This window comes from Girardinichthys multiradiatus, chromosome 23, assembly GCF_021462225.1.
Source record: "Girardinichthys multiradiatus isolate DD_20200921_A chromosome 23, DD_fGirMul_XY1, whole genome shotgun sequence".
In the NCBI taxonomy this organism is placed as follows: domain Eukaryota; kingdom Metazoa; phylum Chordata; class Actinopteri; order Cyprinodontiformes; family Goodeidae; genus Girardinichthys; species Girardinichthys multiradiatus.
This window is the reverse complement of record NC_061815.1, coordinates 12,699,120-12,719,805: the sequence shown is the minus strand read 5'-3', so window position 1 is coordinate 12,719,805 and position 20,686 is coordinate 12,699,120. Positions and strand designations below refer to the sequence as shown.

Here is a 20,686-nt window from a genome sequence, read left to right as displayed (position 1 = left end):
GTTAAATTTCTGCCAAAGGCCCCTCAATTATCAAGGTTGTTCACCATGCTACTGTCCTTAAACTAGTTCTGTTCACTACTGATATGTTTTATTTTTTAATTGTGCAACTGCAAATTCTATCTTTATGCTGATGACACAGTCTTGTATTCTTGTGTCTATTCAATATCAACAACTACCATTAATTAAGCTTCAGAAAAATAGCTATGTAATTTGAAAGTGATTTTAAGCTGCACTAAAACTAAACGGAGGTTGTTCACAAAGTCTGGGAAAATGTATTCTATCAATGTTTTCAGTTGACAACATTGTAACTGAGAGTGTCAGACAACCATAATCTGGGTTTACAAATTATTCCAAATCCGAGTGCCGCATGATTGTCCTGATCAGAGACTTTTCTGTTAAACAAAAGGACATGGCAAGCGTGCTGCACAACTCTCACAATGCAATATTCGCTAGCTAGAATTTGCTCTGAGTGTTGCTAAATGCACGCTGCATCTCGTGTTGTTTTTTACTGTTTCTGCTACATCAGCAGAGAAACCGACTGGCCGAAGGGCGCTGTCTTTCATGATCAAAGAGGTGTGGATGCAATGTTGGAAAGCAGTGAAATGCTTCTGTGCGCAACACCCCCTAAAAAAAATGTCAATCAATACAAAAATGTTACAGCACAGTAGGTGCCTGTGGACTGATTCCTTTCCTGAACTGCAAGCGCTGAGATAGTGCGAGAGTTCTTCCAGCTCTTCTAAAAACAGTGACATAAGGGGTGCCAGTGTTACCAAAATGTATGTGTACCATGTTATGTTATGGGCCCAGGGCAAAGTGCCCTAGGATGGGAATCCTGTCGTCTTTCCTGAATTCATTAATGGAAAAGTTTCTCCTTCCAAAGATCTCTTCAACTCATTACAGGGGTGGGTGTCCCACATAAACTCAGCTTGGTTTATCATCATTATTTCACCATGCAATGCTGCTAGAAGTGTTATATTGGACACATGTCTGTACTGTACTCAAAATGACTGATCTTGAGTGTTTTGCAAGTTGTGTGTCCGTGTGCGTTCCCATTTATGTTTTCTATTTAGGACCTTTTCTGAGATATTCACTGACCTTCTGAAGACCGGTGGGCCTTATGGGAACCAAAGCCCCATTTCTAGGGTTAGGGTGTGGTGCGAATTACGTTTTGGTTAAGGTTAGGAATATGCTGGTAATGGTTAGGGTTAGGCATAAATACTAAAATGAATAGACATCAACACAAAGTTGTAATATGGGTAGAAATACAAACGTGTGTCTGTAGGGGGTGAATCTTAATATCATTTATTTTCAATAAGAAAAACTTTTACATACAAATCCTCTGTTTAAACAAACAAAATTTAAAATTCACACATCTATTTAATTTTCTAGTTTAATCTAACTCTGTATTTTTCTCTTATGAACCTCTGATAGGTTTGTTTTATTGTTGTTTTTTTTTTTTTGGCAGATTTCAGAAACTTTACACATCAAACAGCAAATGTAACCCTAAAAAATAAAAAAATCAGGAAGAGAAAATTGAGGCCATGAGCTCTACATCAACATAAAGGTCTAACAGAGACCTTCGTGACCAGGAGGTCCTGCTTTCCAATCTTGTTTTAATAGAACATGTTGCATCTCTGTGCAGCAACTAAAGCATTTCTCTGCCCCCCCTTCATGCATGGAAAAAGGCAACTGGCCCTCATTACAAATGGAGTGGTGAGGGCTGTCATCTGAATCCTACACTCCCTTTCTCTCCTGCAGCTGGAGCCGTCATTCCTTCAGGATGTAGCAGCAGACAACACCCACAGCATCTGCAGCAGCGTGCGGAACAGTCCCATATGATGAGATCACACCTCCCAACACGTTCACAGAAAACATTGTTGTCTTTGAACGAGCCTCTAAGATGCCCCACAGGGGCGGGTTTATATTTAGGTCACACTGTGTCTGTACAACACTAATGTGACTGAAATGAGTCTTACAAACACATTTTAGTGAAACAAAATCACTGACAAAAATCCAACAACAGGCAGATCTCACCAGGAGCCTGGAGAAGTAGGATTTTTGAGACATAATTAACAACTTTTGGGATGTTGAGACGCTGGATTAACAAATCTAAAATAAACCCTAACATTTTTTTTTTTTTTGGATGGCCTGTGCTCTTCCTGCTTTTTTAGACAGAATTCAATTCAGTTTTATTTATACAGCGCCAATTCACAACACAGGTCGTCTCAAGGCACTTTACAAAGTCAATTAAATCGAATCACACAGATTGCAAGTCAGGTACTTACATTCAAATTAATCCTAATTATCAAACAGTGCAGTCAGATTCAGTTTATCATTCAAATTGGTTAAAACATTTTTCTATCTAATGGAATCCCAGCAGATTGCATCGAGTCAGCAACAGTGGACAGTCACTGGCGTTGACTTTGCAGCAATCCCTCATACTGAGCATGCATGTAGTGACAGTGGAGAGGAAAAACTCCCTTTTAACAGGAAGGAACCTCAAGCAGAACCAGGCTCAGTGTGAGTGGCCATCTGCCACAACCAACTGGGGGTTTGAGAGAACAGAGCAAAGAAGGAAAAAGAACACAGAAGCGCTGACCCAGGAGTACTTTCTATGGGATGGAAAAGTAAAACATTAATGGTTGTAGCTCCTATAGTGGCTTGATCTGGGAAAGAAAGACAGCTAAGCAGATGAACTCTGAGCCAGTTTTCAGGTCTAGAGTATGAAAGAGCACATATACAGTTAGTCACAGTAAAAGCTCAGTCAGTAGCTATGTCTGGAAGATAGACAGGGTAAACACTGAGAGACAGGGCTTAGCCTTAAAAGTAGACAGGGTGTCTGCCGAACAGACTAAAGCTGGGAGCTGGTTCCACAGGAGAGGAGCCTGATAACTAAAGGATCTACCTGCCATTCTACTTCTAGAGACTCTGGGAACCACCAGTAAACCTGGTAAATCTCTTTTTAATTTTCATCAAAACTCTTGCTGCAGCATTTTGAATTAGCTGAAGGCTTTTAACTGCATTTTGTGGACATCCAGATAGTAGAGAATTACAATAGTCCAGCCTTGAAGTAACAAATGCATGGACTAGTTTTTCAGCGTCACTCCTGGGTAGGATATTTTGGCAATGTTCTGGAGGTAAACCAAGGAAAATCCGAGAAACCTGTTTAATATGGGATTTAAATGACATGTCCTGGTCTAAAATAACACCAAGGTTTTTTACTTTATTACTGGAGGTCAATTTAATGCCATCCAGGTTAAGTGATTGACTAAGCAGTTTTTTTTTTAAAGACTCCGGTCCAAAGACGACAACTTCTGTCTTGTCTGAATTTAGAAGCAGAAAATTTATAGTCATCCAAGTTTTTATGTCTTCAAGACATGCTTGTAGTCTATCTAACTGGTTGGGCTCATCAGGATTCATGGATAAGTAAAGCTGAGTGTCATCAGCATAATTGTGAAAATGTATTCCTATTATCTGAGGCTAGGAGAATATCCTTAGTGACTTTCAGCAGAGCTGTTTCAGTGCTATGATGAGCTCTGAAACCTGACTGAAACTCTTCAAACCATTGCTGTGTAAATGCTCACACATTTGATTAGCAACTATTTTCTCAAAAAACAGAAGACTGGATATAGGTCTGTAATTTATTAAGTCATCCTGATCAGGAGAAGGTTTCTTAAGCAAAGGTTTAATTACAGCTAACTTAAAAGCCTGTGGTACATATCCATTTACTAAAGATAGATTAATCATATCTAAAATGGGGCTGGTTATCAGAGGTAACACTTCCTTAAATAATTTGGTTGGGATTGGGTCTAGCATACAAGTTGAAGGTTTAGATGAATCTAATATTTCTGATAACTCAGGAAGCTCCACAGGATCAAAACAGTCCAAACACAGATCAGGTTCTGCAGTTACTTCCAATGTTGTCTCACTTGCTGAGGATGAAGTAATCATCTTGGGGGTATGCCAATGATTTTGTTTTTAATAGAATCAATTTATAATTTTATTTTAAAAGAATCCCATAAAGTCATAACTGCTGAGAGCTAAGGGAATGGATGGCTCAACAGAGCTGTGACTCTGTGTAAGTTTAACAACTGTACTAAAAAGAAACCTAGGATTATTCTAATTCTCTTCTATTATTGATGAGACATAAGCTGTTCTGGCTTGGCGAAGACTATTTTTCAAAATCAAGTAGGAGTCCTCTCCTCAGAAGACAAAAAAAAGCGAAAGAGATGGGAAATTGCAGTTCTGTGCAGACATGACTTGACAATTCAAGCAGCAGCTATATATCTGAATGACAAGGCGACGATGCCCATTAGGTGCACACGCACAGTGCAAAGTCAAAATGCATGTACTGCAGTCAGACGCTGCAGGGAAACACAAAGCACAAGACCTGAACCCTGATCACAGATAACAGGAAGCCTTAACAGTTTATTAAATCTCTGAGGCTGATGCAACAGATACTATAACTGCTGACAGCCATACAAATGATCTCAGTAATTAAATGATCAGAAACTGATCATGCTAAATATTCACAAATTGCATCAGTTATTTATGACTTATTGATTAGTATTTCATATTTGCATATTTTAAAGCCTTTATCTGGCTATGATATTTCAGTAAGTTGGGAAAACAAAACTAGAAGGGCATTTTTTATTTATAAGGGTGATGTTGGCTTTTGGACTAACTTGAGCTAACTAGAACAGCTACTGAATAAAAGTTCAACTTATCGAGTCACAATGAGGAGAAAAACAGTTGTACTTAAATGGAAACTTTTTCAAGAATCATATTTCAGAAGCGGATAAGCTGTTTAATTCAACACCTTTAGATTATACTGCTCCAAGGACAGCTGTAGAAATGTCCGGGCAACATCACACTTTACTTTGTTAAAGAATAACGTCAAACGGGAACTGGTGAGTTTCTCTCTCAGGTATTTAAAGTTTATTTTAAAAAGGTGAAGCTTGCAGAATTCTGGGCCCGATTTCCAATTACTGGCTTTAGTAAAGCTTTGACTCTGATACAGATTCTGGTCAATACGGATTTCCATTTAAGAATTATGATATTATAAAACCATTCAAAATATTTTTTCTAGCATTCATTACTTGTTTATATTAATAGCAAAGATGAAGTCAAACAGAGAAAGAAGTCACATTTGGACAGAATCATTCTAGAGTTTTAAAACAAAGACAAAATAATGACTGGATTGACCGTTTAAAACTTCTTTAGCATCTTAGATTAGTAGCTAGTGTGGCTAGCATGTTTAAACCAGCAGTGTGCCGGTTCTCCTCAGAGAATGTAGACCCTTAATTTACCTTAACTCAGATTTCCAATAGGAAGCCAACATTTATAAATCCAGCAACTTTGCTGTATTCAGTTCAGCCTTAATGTTATCTGTTTTAAGTCTTGCTCTCACAGCCTGAATGTACTGCAGACATGCCTCAACTTGTTTCCAGAAAATAGTCTTCTTAACATAACTTCATCCATCTCTGTCCTTCTGGCTTCAGTTCTAAAGTCCTCACTGATCCTGACACCAGCCAACTTTGAGAGGTCTTCATTCAGTAACAGCTTCTGCACTGAAGAGTGTTGCTGTCATTAGATTTTCTGAAGGGAGAGCTATTTGTTTATTTCGACAATCACTTCAAACAGGTAAATATGATATACCAGAAACACCTCATCTGTTGATATATTGTCACACTTCCAGTGAACACATTTGACCTCTCAGCATTTTAATCCTGAAGGACTTAGTGGAAGTGTCCATTTCCGTCTACTGAAGGAATGAAACTCCAAAACAGACAATTGGAATATGTTAACATATCTTCTTGTTTTCTTTTTTTTTTTTTCATATTTCCCTAAGCCAGCATAACTTCATATGCCCCTGACACACAAGGTAGGGTGTTAGTCTTTGTCTTCACTAATAAAAGGCTGCCAAATAAGGTTTTGGAAGTCACAAAATCATAGGTTTGTTGGAAATGTACCTGTAAAATACATTTCTGGAAAAGAAACCTGACATCTGATCTCTGATATCCAGAATTCAGAGTATGTTCATAGAAAACAAACTTACCTTAGAAACAAGAGAACTGTGGATCTTCTTCAAGATGTCGTCCATCTCGAGCAGTTTGGGTTGGACGAGTGAACTGTGGGGTCCGCTGATATGGCCTATGTGGTCCAGGCCCAGGTAGTGGAGGATCAAAATGTCCCAGTCATCTCTCTTAAGGGTACTGTCCAGGTGGCGGGTTACATTGTTGTCAACCTATAGTGGAGCAGGGACATGCTTACTTATAGAGACAACATTTAACATTCTTTTCAGGTGTTAGATGTAATATCAGTCAAAACTCTGCAAAATGAAAACTAAATCATCTAAATCTGTGATACAAACACTAGCCAAGGATTTATACAATTTAGCTGTTTTGTATTTTGTCACATTACAACCGAAAATCTTAGTTAATTTTATTAAAATATAATGACCATGCCCAACACAATGTTTGTAAAAGTGCTAGATTGTGAAGTGTAATGGAAATAACAGATGATTTTCACACGTTTTATCCAAATAAGGCTGCAAAAAGTCAAACATGCATTTGTATCCGAGTACTTTTTATCCACTACCCCTAAATAAAATCAAATACAATACAAAGCATTCAGAAGTTAATTAATAAAGCAAGTCATCGTGTGTAAATTTTATCTCAGAGGTTTGTTGGAGAACATTAGTGAATAAACAGCTTCGTGAAGACCAGGGAACACAGCAGGGAAAAGTTTAAAGCAGAGTTAGGTTATCAAACATGGCTGTCCACCTAAACTGACTCGTGAGGATAGAAGAGCATTGGATGGAGATATCCAGATGGATCTCTGGAGGGAGCCAAGCCCTACAAAAGGACCTAGTATCAGGAATGCAGTATTATGTGTTTCACTGAGACATGGCTGCAGGATCATATCCCTGACTCCAGCACCTCTCTGCCAGGCTTTCTGACCATACGTGCAGAGAGAGATTTAAAGAGTAGCAGAAAACGCAAAGGAGGTGGACTGGAATGCCATAACGGAGTGTGTAACCGACTATATAAACACCAGCACCACCAGAACGGTGAGATGCTTCCCCAATAACAAACCCTGGATCACCAGTGACCAGAAGGACCTGCTTAACAAGAAAAAAAGAGCCTTCAGAGAGGGAGACAGAGAATTATTGAGTAGTATACAGAAGCAACTTAAAGTCAAGATAAGAGACAGCAAGGAGGTGTACAAGAAGAAGCTGGAGAACAAGCTCCACCAAAACAATATCAGAGATGTGTGGACAGGGATGAAGAAGATCACAGGCTTCAAGCAGAAGGATGATCAGACCAATGAAGGTCTGGACAGAGCCAATGAACTGAACACATTCTTCAATAGGTTCAATTCAGAAACAAGCTCAGCATCCTCCTCTCCTGCTCACAGCCAAACAGACATCCCACCTTCCTTTGACCCACAGGACCCACAGCTGTCCAGTAACACCTCACATGTTTTATCTTCCACCTCAGCCCTAGACCCTTCTGCTTCTACATGTTTGCCTTCAACCATATCAGAAGATGCTGATGCTTCCTTTGCTTCCCCCTTCCACCTGTGTGTCTCAAGAAGTCAGGTGAAGAGACAACTGGAGAGACTGAATAGGAATAAGGCTGCAGGTCCAGATCATGTCAGCCCTAGAGTCCTGAAGGCCTGTGCAGAGCAGCTCTGTGGGATTCTGCAGAACCTCTTCAACCTTAGCCTGGCCCAGAAGAAGGTTCCGGTGTTGTGGAAGACCTCCTGTCTTGTTCCGGTACCAAAGCAAACTCACCCATCAGTCCTCAATGACTATAGACCTGTTGCCCTGACATCTCATATCATGAAGGTCCTAGAGAGACTCCTGTTGGCCCACCTGAGTAAGCAAACAGTAAACCATCAGGACCCCCTTCAGTTTGCTTATCGCTGTGGAGTCGGAGTTGAAGATGCCATCATACACCTGCTTCAACAAACCCACTGTCATCTGGACAAAGCCAGCAGCACTGTGAGGATCATGTTCTTTGATTTCTCCAGTGCATTTAATACAATCCAACCTGATTTGCTTTGTCAGAAACTCCAGAAGACTCAGGTGGAGGCCTCAACAATCTCCTGGATCAAAGACTACCTGACAAACAGACCACAGTTTGTAAGACTGAAGGGTTGTGAGTCTAACCAGGTAGTCAGCAGCACAGGAGCACCACAGGGGACTGTACTCTCACCATTCCTTTTCACTCTGTACACCTCAGACTTCCAGTACAAGACGGACTCCTGTCATCTGCAGAAATACTCGGATGATTCTGCAGTCGTGGGGTGGATCAGAGATGGACAAGAAGCTGAGTACAGGATGGTGGTGGACCGCTTTGTGGCATGGTGTGGAAACAATCATCTCATTTTGAACGTGACTAAAACAAAGGAGATGATTGTAGATTTTAAGAGAAACAGGAATAAGTCAAAAACTATTTCCATCATGGGAGAAGAAGTGGAGGTGGTGGAGGAGTATAAATACCTCGGTGTTCACCTGGACAACAGACTAGAGTGGAGATGCAACTGTGAAGCCATCTACAAGAAGGGACAGAGCAGACTGTACTTCTTGAGGAAGCTTAGGTCCTTTGGTGTTTGCAGCAAGATGCTGCATATCTTCTATAAGTCTGTTGTGGAAAGTCTGATCTCTTCTACCATCATCTGCTGGGGAAGCAGCATCAGAGCCAGGGACTTAAAAAAACTCAACAAGCTGATAAAAAAGGCTGGCTCTGTTCTGGGGACTCCTCTGGAACCTCTGGAGATCATTGTGGAAAGAAGGATTCTTCATAAAATGAAGAACATTATGGAGAACCCTGAGCATCCTCCTCAAAATGAGCTACAACAACATTTAATTTCCTTTTTGAATTCATAAAGTATTTTGGAATTGAAATGTATTGATCTGACAGGCCATTGCTGTAGAGCTTAGTAGACAAGACGGCTCATAGTTGTGCAGTCTTGTTAAATTCCAACATGTAGAAGAAGGTGCTCCTGAAAGATGAGACCGAAGTTTAACCTTTTAGCCTACGTGCAAAAGCCTATGCATTTTGGAAATCTAACACTGCACATTGCCCTGAACACAGCAGTCATGGTGAAACATGGCGGTAGCAGCATTATGCTGTGGGGATGCTTTGCTTTAGCAGGGACAGGGAATCATATCGATAGTAAGATAGATGGTATGCCATCCAGCAGGACAACCCTAAACATCCAGCCAGCGCTACAATGGAAGGTTTTAGATCAAAGCTTACTCCTATGTTGGAAAAGGTCACAAACTTGAATACATTTAGGTTGAAATTTGATGTGATGGACCAAGACAAAGTTGCACAAAATGGTTAACCTGAAAGAAAATGACCCAAATGAAGAAAATGCAAAGAAATATATGTGGTGCGTACTTCTCATTCAGTCTCGTTCACTCAGATGTCCTTAAAAATCCAGGGCAAGCACTTGCTTTTGGAGGTTGCCAGAGGAGATCAAAGGGTGTACATACTTTTGCAATGCATTGGAACTGCATTTGCAGCACAGAATAGTTTTAGAACTCTAGAGTCCTTATTGATCTGAGGCAAAATACACTGCAGGTGAGGAATTTGATACATTATTACACATCTTGATTGACTTTTTTTTCTGTCTTTTTAAATCAACAAACTTTCTGGACCATTCAAACTGTTTATATTATGAAAGCTGTGTTAACATTAATCTTCTGGCTAACATGTCGAAGCAGGTTTATTTCATGTCTTTCATCATTCTTTTTAAAATTCCTGTATCACGTAAAGCACCTGGGGCTTTAATCCTTCCCAGAAAAATCCATCACTGACAGCTCAGACTCTTTACAGCCGAACCCCGCCTGACTGAACTCGTACTCACCTCGGTGTAGTCAGACACAAAAAACGAGGTTGTTCCATCGTGCTCCATGAAGTGCTTTGGGAAGAGGCGGACCCATGTGTCATCTCCGTAGAAGATGATCCTCTTCCCTGCTGTTTTGGCCTGCCAGACGAGGTTGTCCTCCAGAAGTGCGGGAGAATTCAGGTTCATTACCACGTCGATGAAGCCTGGGATGCTGCCAGTGGTGAGAGCCTGCAGAGGGACACGTTTCAGTTGCTCTCACTTTTAACAATAATTGACCTTTAATGGACTTATGTAACCCTGAGTTTCATCAGCTTTAACCCTGCTAATTTAATGTGGTGCTTTTTTATGGATACATGATCAAATGTACAATTTTAACATATCCAAATGCTCACTATGTTGATCAATCATTATAAACCAAATCAATTAACAAATAATCTTCCAACAGCAAATGAAAATGAAAAATCTCAGATCCAAAACACATTGTCTTGCAGATGTATTTCTTTCATATTTTGACATGGTTTACAAAAATGTAGCATAAGTAAAAAAATATAGAAACACCTTTTTGCTGCAATTACAGCTGCAGACATTTTGGGATAAGCATTTCCCACCATTTAACATTTAGAGGGAGACAAGTTTGCATATTCTTCTCATTATTAAGAGGTTATCTGAAAAATAACTCAAACTCAGTCAAATCAACATGCAGCTTCTACCAGGCTATTATAGTATTTTCTTGTTTTTACCCTCATGCAGTTTCTCATCAACTCTAAACAGCTTTTACCTGTCCTTGATTAAACATTGCCACAGCATGATGCTGCCGCCACCGTGTTTTATGCTGGGAATAGTGTGGTAACCTTGATGTGCAGTGTTACTTTTCCACCACACGTTTTTTTTTAACATACAAGTCAAAACGTTCAATGTCTCATCTGATCAGATCACCTTCTTCCATAGGTTTGCTTTTGCCAAACTGCAATCAGGACTTCTTACGTTTTATTCCGAAAATGCCTTTTTTCCTTCCAATATTTCCAAACCGGTGCTGTGAATCTCTGTAGCTCCTCCAAAGTTACCATGGGCCTCTTAAATGCCCTCCTTGCCCAACCTGTGTGCCATGGATGGCACAGCTGCTTTTGTCCAGATTGTGTTCTGTGTTTGATAATCAGCACTCTGCCTAGCACCGAGAAAGTTCAAGGGGTATAAACAATTTTGCAGGGCATGGTAAAAAAAAAAAATTAGGTTCCAGGACAGAATCTGCACCACCTCAGAGAAGGAGACATATGGATCTTGATTTCACACACTGGAGGAGACCTGAGTTTGCAGATATTATCTGAAAACCCTGTCACTTAACCCCCTATGAGCAGCCAGGAGCACAGCCTGACGTCCTTCAGCACGTTCAGAAATACACAGAGATTAGCAGTGTTTATTGTGCGAGAACCCAAGCGTGAATGAAAACTACTGAAGGGGGTGGGCGAAGAAATTCTATTAAATCACTGCCTACAGCACTGTCTTAGCCCTCTTAGTGTTGATGTGTGTGTACTTGTGCTTATATAATCCGGTCTTCCACTTCACATTTAGGTATTTTGTTCATCTTATCAGCTTTTACATTTGCGAACAAAACACTTTATCTTTGTTTGTTCCAATCTGTGGTGCTGTTTGAAAAGTGCTTTAGTTGATCTATAACTACCCCGCCAGACAGAAGCTGTTAAAAAAAAACACAAAAAAAAACCCACCCACACAGAAGACTGAAACACAAAAAAGTGACAAACCTTTTTTATTTAAACATGGAAATGTATATTTTACTGATGCAAATCTTTATGAAAAGATACAACATTTTTGAAACTAAAAGAGGCTTTTTTAACTTGACCAGACAGACATCTAAAAATCTGATTCTTTCCACAGGTTAGTGAAGAACTAGTTTGAACCACCCCAGATAAATTATTTGAACTGAACTTCTTAAACAATGATGTCATTTGTCATTTAGCATTGGTTACAATTCAAAGCTGGTCTCTGCAATCTTATCGGCATCTATAGCTGATCTTTGTGAGCCTAAATCCTTTCGGATTTGTCAATAGTGACATTGGCTTTATGTTTTAATTTTTAAATCTAAAGCGAGGCAAAAAGCATGAATTTTCACAACAAAGACTTCCCATTTAAATAAGTGTGTGTCAACCAGCCCAGACCACTCAACAACAGCAGAAACCTGACTTTTCCTGCCAGGAAAAATCAGGGTGGTGACTCTTTTCTAATCCAACTTCCTTCACTTTTACAGAAGCTGTTCACTCCCAAACAAAACATCGTTTAATATTCCCTGCATTTATTCCTTAAAGAGAATACCTGAAGATATCTAAAAAAGCTTGTTAAGTACAGGGTTCATGTAAATATTAACACTACTCACAAATGTGCTAATTCAAACCGGTGAGAACAACACTGTTGTTGCACATTTTAAGTGTGGAAGTTTGTCGTCTTCAAAAAATAATGACTCAATGTTAAGTATTTTTATTATTCGTTAGACCAAATCTTCCATAGATTTTTTCTTTGTTCAGTTTTGTAAATCTACAAACTCTGGAATTGGGATAGAAAATGCTGCAATACCTCTGCAGTGCCAGTAGGTGGTGTTAACATCGATATTATCGACATAAACAAAATACAAAAGAGAAAACCGAGCATGGCTAAAGCAGTGCTAGGGTGAAATGCTTCAAAAACAATAGTAACCTGTGTTTTTGCTGACACGTTTACCTTTTTCCTCAGTTTCAACAGTTTACATTTGAAGTTTAATGACAGAGTCGGGACAACATGAGACAAAGAAAACCCTAGAAAACAGCTCCAGGTCACTTTAGCCGCTAGAAAGAAAGAGCTCAGCATACAACAATAGGGTCACTATCGGAATAACGTGTTTTATTAAGTTTAGTTTTCAATTTTTATACATAAGCGAAAACACTGCTTCTGTCAAGCACAAACAGCACGCTAAAGCTATAGTTAGCAATGCTAACAGAACTGCAGTAAATTCGGCTTTTAAATTAGATACTTTCAAGTTTTTAATCAGTTGGGTTTATTTCTTAACAAAAACCTGTCCAATACCCTTTAGGATATAATTTGTAGTGACAGAGAGAAAGCTACAGCTGGCCATGTAAAGTTTACATACTTCAGCTTATCCAAAACTATTTTAACTACAGTTAGGTTTTAAAAACTTGGGATTAAAGTAGAAATTTTAGGAGAACTTTGTTCCTGAGATCCATCTTTTAGCGCTTCCTTTCAGGTGGCTCTTTTGTTTCTGACCACACAGGTGCTTATTACAGTGAGGGATGGATGACTGCTGCAAAACTAAGCCTCTCTTTCTGCCTGTTCAGCTTCACAGAGGTCTCCAATCTATTAATAGAGATCTTCTATTTTGCAAATAAAAGTACAGCGTTATGCTGTGTGTATATGCTCTACTGTACTGTCTGAATGTCCTGCGAAAGAATTGGCCAGGTGTTTAAATGCCTCTAAATGGACAAATCACATAGAAAAGCTGCCCAGATAAATGAGTGACTCATCAACGTACTAATTCCAAGGCCTGCGACGTGCCGCTGAATAAATGTCATATACAGTACGAGTGGGGTTTACTGACACTCAGGCGTAGTGAAGGGGCCAGAGCACCAGCGGAAGGGGCTGTTCCCAAGTCTGGCAGAAGATTTTTCCACTTTTCTTTTCAGTAATCACTTTATGCTTGCTTTTGAAAGGAAGACATTCACCTACCAACTGATAAATATCTTCAACCATCTCAGAGCATTTATCTGATAAAGCCCTTCACTACAATGTTTTTACTAATCAGGCAGGTTCCAGCATCTCAAACACCCACAATGCATTGCTTTAACCGTTGCGATTACCTGAATTCCCCCTTGAAATGAAGCACCATAGTGTTGTTCCAAGACTCCTTTGCAAAGAGAGTCTCGCCCAACTGGTTGCAATCTTTTTCTCCTCCGGTTAGAGTTACAATAACCATTCTAAGCGATCACAAATAGAAAAAAAAAGTAAAATAAATTGCAACTTTTACAGTCAAGACTAAAGTTAAATTGCGCATCCAGATAAGTACTTAAATCAAAGGAGAAATTAAACCGATGATCGTAAATCATCACTTTCAGCTCTATTGGCTGTTATTTTTTGAAGAAGTGAATCCTAGTTGCCACAGATAGATTATGCTTTTAGTTAGTTGGCTGAGTCATAAGCGATGACTGGGTGCAATGCAGTGATGTTAAGCAGAAAATAGCAGCTGGTCTGTTATGCCCCCTGCTGGTGTGGTCATTTTGTTTTCACAGCTTTTTGAAAAACAAATTTTCTGAATTATTTTGAGGTCAAACTGACCAGCGGAGGCTCTGCAGACAAAACAGCATGTTGTCTTACGTGTTTGTTTTTTAAAATGCATCCAACAAAGTGTGACAGTAACAACATGATGGGTTTTTGTTCCCTAATTTACAAAAAAACATTTTTATTTCAATTTTATTTCAATGGAGGGACACAGAATATTTACCAAATATCCAGAACAAATGCACTACATAAAAGTTAAATATGGACAAGCATGTCACGGAGTGAAATATGCATTTCATCCACTAACAAACCAACAAATGAAACTTAATGGCGCAACTTTTATGGTGAAGCGCATTTGTTAATTTTTTGTGCAGTTGATCGCCAGGTCTGTAAGCATTTCATGACAAATTCTGGTCCTCTTCTCTTCATAAAAAATGTAATTAATTGTGGGTTATAACCCAAAGCTTCTGCACCCACCAAAGTTTGTTTTTTTCCAGGGGTTAAGTCTACAGACTGACTAGGCCGCTACATAACCTTTGTGCGGTTCTTCTTTAGCCACTGCTATGATATCTTAAGTCGTCAGTATCACTCTGGAAAACCCATCTGCATAGTTCTGTCTGAGGGAAGAAGGTTCTGTTCAAGATTTCACAACATACAGTCCATCAACCTGTCAATGTTCACACTCAGCATTTCTCTTCATCCAAACACAGTGGGTTGTGTTGATGCCAAAAAGTTCAGCTTTGATTTCATCTGATCACATCACTCACCTCTGATGTCTTCGCTTGATCATTTAAATGTGTGCTGACCTGACCTGAGGCACATATGCCTTCTACAACATGGGGCTGCAAGATTTCCATCCATTACAACACCTAGTGTCATCAGTAGTGTTCCTTGGTGACTGTGGTACGAACTGTCTTCAGAATAATAAGACTCTTCTCAGGTGTAGATGTGAGTTGATCCCTCAGCATGAAGTCCAGACAGTCCACGTTTAATATTCATGCAATATTTTTACAATTCCCAACAATTTCACTAACAGCTGTCTTGTAGTAGATTCTAACCTTGTGCAGATCTACAATTTTGTCCTTTAACAGAACTTTGGTTTTACGGATGGTAGTGGACAGGTTTGATTGAAAGAAATTTCAAACAAATTTATTCACGTTTGTAGGGGATCAGAGTCTCGTCTTACTTTATGACACACAAATCAATTTGTAATTTTTATCGAATAATAGTAGTATGTCAGTTAGTGGTTCAACAACAATGTCCTCAGTGGATTATATAAAAATGTAAATATTACAGATATTTCATATTTTAGAACATACATACATATATTTATATATCAGAACAAGAAGACCACCTAGCAAAGCAGAATTACAAACTTTAAAGAAACCTTTTTCTCTTGGGTTTATGGATAGACTTAAATGTGGTCTATAATTAAAGTTGGCTTGACTTCAGGTTTACTGATAAATATTTAATGAATTACACCATCTTGCATACATTTCAGAGATATTTGATTTACTTGAATTAAAACATTACTTGAAGGATGGCGTAAAGAAAAACAAAAATATAGTACGTTTTAAAGTACAAAGATCTTTTTATAAAAGGGAAAAGTAAATGATTATTGTTAACTATAGGAGACAAAAAATATATATTTCAAGTCTGAAGGATCCAAAAATACACAAGAATAATAATTTGTAGCAGTAGAATTTTGCAAGGTTTAAAGCAGTTAACTGGTTGCATATTTTCTTTAAAAAACAACCCTCAGCATCAGAGACAGAGGGGAACTGGCACTGAATGTCCGCCTGTCTTTGTCCTTCATTATCCCTGCATTTTTCTCTAAACCCTTGGATTACAGCAAAACATCTGCCTCCCTGCAAGTCCAGATAAATTTCAATCCCTTCCCCCTTCTCCACATCGCTCTGCCTATGGGACATCTTTTCACACCCAAGATCTTAGTTACCCAGTAACAGAGGTGAGAGATGGTGCTTCAGTCCAAAGCAACGCCCAGTTACAACATCCCACTGGACATTCATTACCAATGAAAATATGTTTAAATGGCTCAGCAGATATTCAGTTTACTATAGTCAACTTTACTTTGTGTCAAAGTGTCCAAAGTAACATATCGGGACGTATGTTAAACATCGGCTTTAACAATACTAAAAAGTTCACTCTCAGTTTAAAAACCGTATAAACCTCAGAGATTTAGTCTGGTGATCTCCAGACTGTGTTCACCATGGTGAGAGCCACAGAGCTGCAACATGATAATGACCCAAACATACCAGTAAATCCATCAAAGAACTGCATGAGAATTAGGAAATGAAGAGCCTAGTCAAAGCCCAGATCTGGATTTTATTGAGATGCTGTGTGGTCACTTGAAATTGGCTCTACATGCAAGAGAGAAGACAAAGCGGCTAAGATTAGCTAAAAGGAGGTAAGGTGCCCTAACTTCTTCTGCAGCTAATAAGCTAAGATCAGTGACCAACCAGTCAGAAATTAAAAATCCAATCTTTTATCCCATCAGTGAATGCACCGTTCCTCAGGGTTAACAGGTTAGACCATCAACAACATTCTTCAGAGCGGTAGATGATCCACAGTTAGCCAGTTTTAGAACCAATGTTTTTAAAAACAGGAAGCACAAAAGGTGCAAGAAGCTTCTAGAATGGAAACCATGTTAAATGGAGGATCCGTCTGTGAAATTCCTGACGTTAGCAGGTGACAGCTCTGTTATTTGTCTGATCGAGGACAATGACGAGTCTGCATACAGACAGGAGGTGGATTCACTAGTGCACACAACCTAATTCCTCGGTTGTGTGCACAAAATTGCCAAATAAAAGGTGATTCAGTTGAATGCTCATTCAGGCTGCTACCTTTAGATAACAGGACATACATATTACATTACAATTTCTCTGTTTTATTCTTTCAAATAGTCCAACTATTTGTCATGAAACTTCCTGGATAATGTTGGCTCTTGGTCTATAAACTCCACAGTAATTTACAGTCAGTAATGCTAACTGCACAAATCTTGCTAATATACCAGTTGTGGTAGTCACTAAAGTAAGGTGCTAAAGACAACTTGCAATGTCAGCGATAATTTTGCTTTTGTTTTGACAGAATAATAAAATCCTGTTTAACTGCAGAGCTGTGCAACAAACTCATCTCTCTCTCACACGCTGCGATGTCGCTTGTGGTCCCAATATAATCAATTAGCGATCAGAAAAGACTCCTGACAAGTTAATTAGTCTCAATATTACATAGGATGATGCACTTCTTATAATTTTGACTAGATCTTGTAGAAGAAGCAGAATTTGTGGTGATATGATGCAGATCTACATTCTGATGTGTGCAAAATGACAAAAGAATAGAGCTATAATCTGTCTTGTAAAGGTGTAAATGAGATATGCTGTAATCCTTTTAAAACTCATTGTTTTATTTTACTAGGAACATTTTGTTGTGAAGACAAGATCAACTGAAAACCAGGTGCTCCAAGCAGGACTGATGCCTGAGGTATCTAGACCACAGCACAATGAGCTCCAATTAGACTTCAAAAAGTTGAGTTCACACAACAAAACAAGAATAACTCACCTTTTAATGCGAAAAAAAGAAAGATGTAATGAGAAAGAATGTTTGATTTAGTTTCATTGATCGTTAGCGTTTTAAGTAAACATCATCTGTGCACTTCTCACCGGTCCTACTGTGGATTTCTAACCATTTCCTTAAGACATCATTGAGAACATTTCTGTCCACACTGCCTTTATTCCACAGCAATGTTCCTCAAGGCTGACGTGTGGTTCTGATCTTCTTGGGTTAAAACAGCTTGATACTGTCAGCACATCCTGATTCTTCTCTAGACGACTGAGACACCATATATATTGCCTTTTACTTTTGCCTCTGACGCAGGAAAAATATTCCACTTTACCCTTCAGCTTTTGCCAGATGTCTTTCGTCCACCTCTGCACTGCCCAACGTCTATGGAATACGGACTAAACCAAGCTGATCATTTGCAGACAAATATAGAAATATCATCGTTCTGCAGCCTCTCTCTTCCACAACTGATAACAACTGCTGACTCTTTGCTGTTCGCGAGACTCTGTATCTCAGCACAACAAACTGTCCTCAGCAGCAAGCAAGACATGACTGCAATTCCCTCTTGTCCGTGCACTCACACCACTCTCATCAGCATGACACATCGTTAACATTACACCACACGGCCAGTTCTGCCATTTAAACCTGCAGTCAGATACAGGAAGAAAACTTGGCTTGTGTTTGAAAAGTTGCTCAAAGTTTCCTTTTATTGAACATGTTATATGTTGGTTAAAAGGAACACTTTTGGTATCATGTGTATGCAAATACATTTTCTGGCTGATCACATTTACGTTTAATGTTTGACTAAATAAAATAGTAAATAAGGCTTTTATAAGAAATACACCGATCAGTCTGAGGTCGGAATCAGCCTATTTTTCCGTGATCTGCTCTGCCTTGTATTCGGTAGGTTAAATAGTGAATAGTATGTTTTTTGTTACCTATTCTTTAAATTATTTAAAACTAAGAACATCTGCTATTTTCAGTCTATGAAAGCATCGGTTTTATTGTGATTTTATGTGATGGAAATACACAAAGTATCACATTGTGGTGACATGGAGCAAAAAGCATACATGGTTTTCAAAATCATTTACACATCTATATATATCTATATATCTATATATATATATATAAATATATATATATATATTTATATATATATACTATAAATCCAGCTGATCCAGCTGTTCTCTGAAGGCCTCAGAGGTTTGCTAGAGAACATTAGAAGAATCATGAAGACCAAGGAACAGAGCAGACAGGTCAGGGAGAAAGTTGGGGAGAAGTTTGAAGCGGGGGTTAAATCCCAAACTTTGATGATCTCGCAGAGCACTGTTCAGTCCATCATCTGCTGGAGGACCAACAGCTCAGGTGGGTTAGTATTACACTGCAAGAATAAAGCCCTTGTTGAAGGACAGCCATTAGAAGCCCAATTTGCAGCTTGTCATGTAGAAGACAGGGTAAACATGTGGAAGAAGGTGCTCTTGACTGATGAGACAGAACGTAACTTTTTGCCCAACATGCAAAATGCTCGGAATGATGGAAAACTAACCCTGCAGATCCCACCTGAAATATGGTGAAAGCAGCATCATGTTTTGGAAATCATTTTCTTCAGAAATTACAGGGAAGCTGGTTAGAGTTGATTAGAAGATGGGTGGATATCAATACAAGACAATCTTAGAAGATAACCTGTTAGAGGCTGCAAAAAAAGAGGCTGGGGCAGAGGTTCACCTTGCAGCAGGGACAGCAACTCTAAACATTCAGCCAGAGTTACAGAATGGTTTAGATCAAGGCATATTCATGTGTTAGAATGGCCTAACCAAAGTCCAGACCTAGATTTAATTAAAAGTCTGTGGCAGAACATGAAAACTGGTTTTCATTAATACCCTCCATCCATTTTAAGTTTTTTTTTTTTTTTTAAACCTTAAATCAAATTCCTTTTACTTTACAATTATGACCTACGTTGTTTTGGTCTAACACATAAAATTTCAGGAAAATGCATTGATGTTTGTAGTTTTAATGTGACAAAAAGTCAAACAGTTCAAGGGTTGTTGATATTGTTACAAAGCACTGGATGTACCATGTTTAATCCCATTCTTGAGCATGAACCAGCAGATTTGGGAGTGCCATAAACATGCTACTTTGAAGGCAATCCTATGACCAAATCCCAGTATCTCCTTATGGCAGACCAAAGTTATGGAGAAATGTTCGTCTCTGGAGAAGCATTAACTCGTATTATGAGATCACAGGCCCATCTTACCTTGATCCTGGGCATGGTGACAGTTGGAGGTCTCGCCTTGGCCACGAAGCTGTGGGAGGAGCCTTTCTCCACCAGATACCTGGTGTAAGGCATATTAGAGCCCCCCGTGGGTCCAAACACAAAGTCCTCTCGGAGGGCATCCACCAACATCAGAACGACCCTTCTGAACAGGGGCTGGGGCAGGCGGGTGGAGTTGGGAGAACTTCCTGTGAGGTGAGAACATTTCAGATGAGCTCGATCACAACAAGGAGAGATACAGATAGGGGATGAGTGATGCTGGGGGCTCACCTGCCAGCGGCTCCGCTGGTAAATCTGACAGCCTGCTCTTGGAGGACAAGGAAGACTTAACAGGAACAGGGAAGAATCCCCTCAGGAACAGGGCTACGCCGACCACTTCGAATATTAAAATGAAGCAGGCGAAAACAGACGAGCGGACTCTCATTGTGGTTGTTTACGGAGCGACAAACGTATCTGAATGGGACAACTCACTGACGACAAATAAGGAGAGCTGGAGCTGCCACGCATGACCAGAACAATCCGTCAAGCTGCGTGTTACACCTCAATATATACGCCACTAAAAAACGTATCAAAACAGTCAATGTCCATGGGCATATTTGGGATAAAAACACTAATACCGGTTAGCGATGTAGCCACTCGTCTTAGCTTCCGCGTTGGTAAACTACGGGAGGCGACAAGAGCCAAGCCAGACCA

The 20,686-nt window shown here is 39.4% G+C and overlaps 1 protein-coding gene across 2 annotated transcripts in view; it reads right to left on the bottom strand.

The window, feature by feature from the left end:
* pigg (phosphatidylinositol glycan anchor biosynthesis class G) overlaps positions 1-20,686 on the bottom strand; it is a 114,477-nt gene extending 93,791 nt beyond the window's left edge. The window contains exons 1-4 of one of the 2 annotated variants that reach the window (XM_047353614.1): positions 20,264-20,686; positions 19,976-20,181; positions 9,883-10,092; positions 6,059-6,247 (exon numbers count right to left, since the gene is read on the bottom strand). In XM_047353614.1, coding sequence (XP_047209570.1) covers positions 6,059-6,247; positions 9,883-10,092; positions 19,976-20,181; positions 20,264-20,417 — 759 coding nt within the window. In that variant the 5' untranslated portion in view covers positions 20,418-20,686. The remainder of the gene's footprint in view (positions 1-6,058; positions 6,248-9,882; positions 10,093-19,975; positions 20,182-20,263) is intronic. The other variant, XM_047353613.1, reaches the window with a different exon arrangement.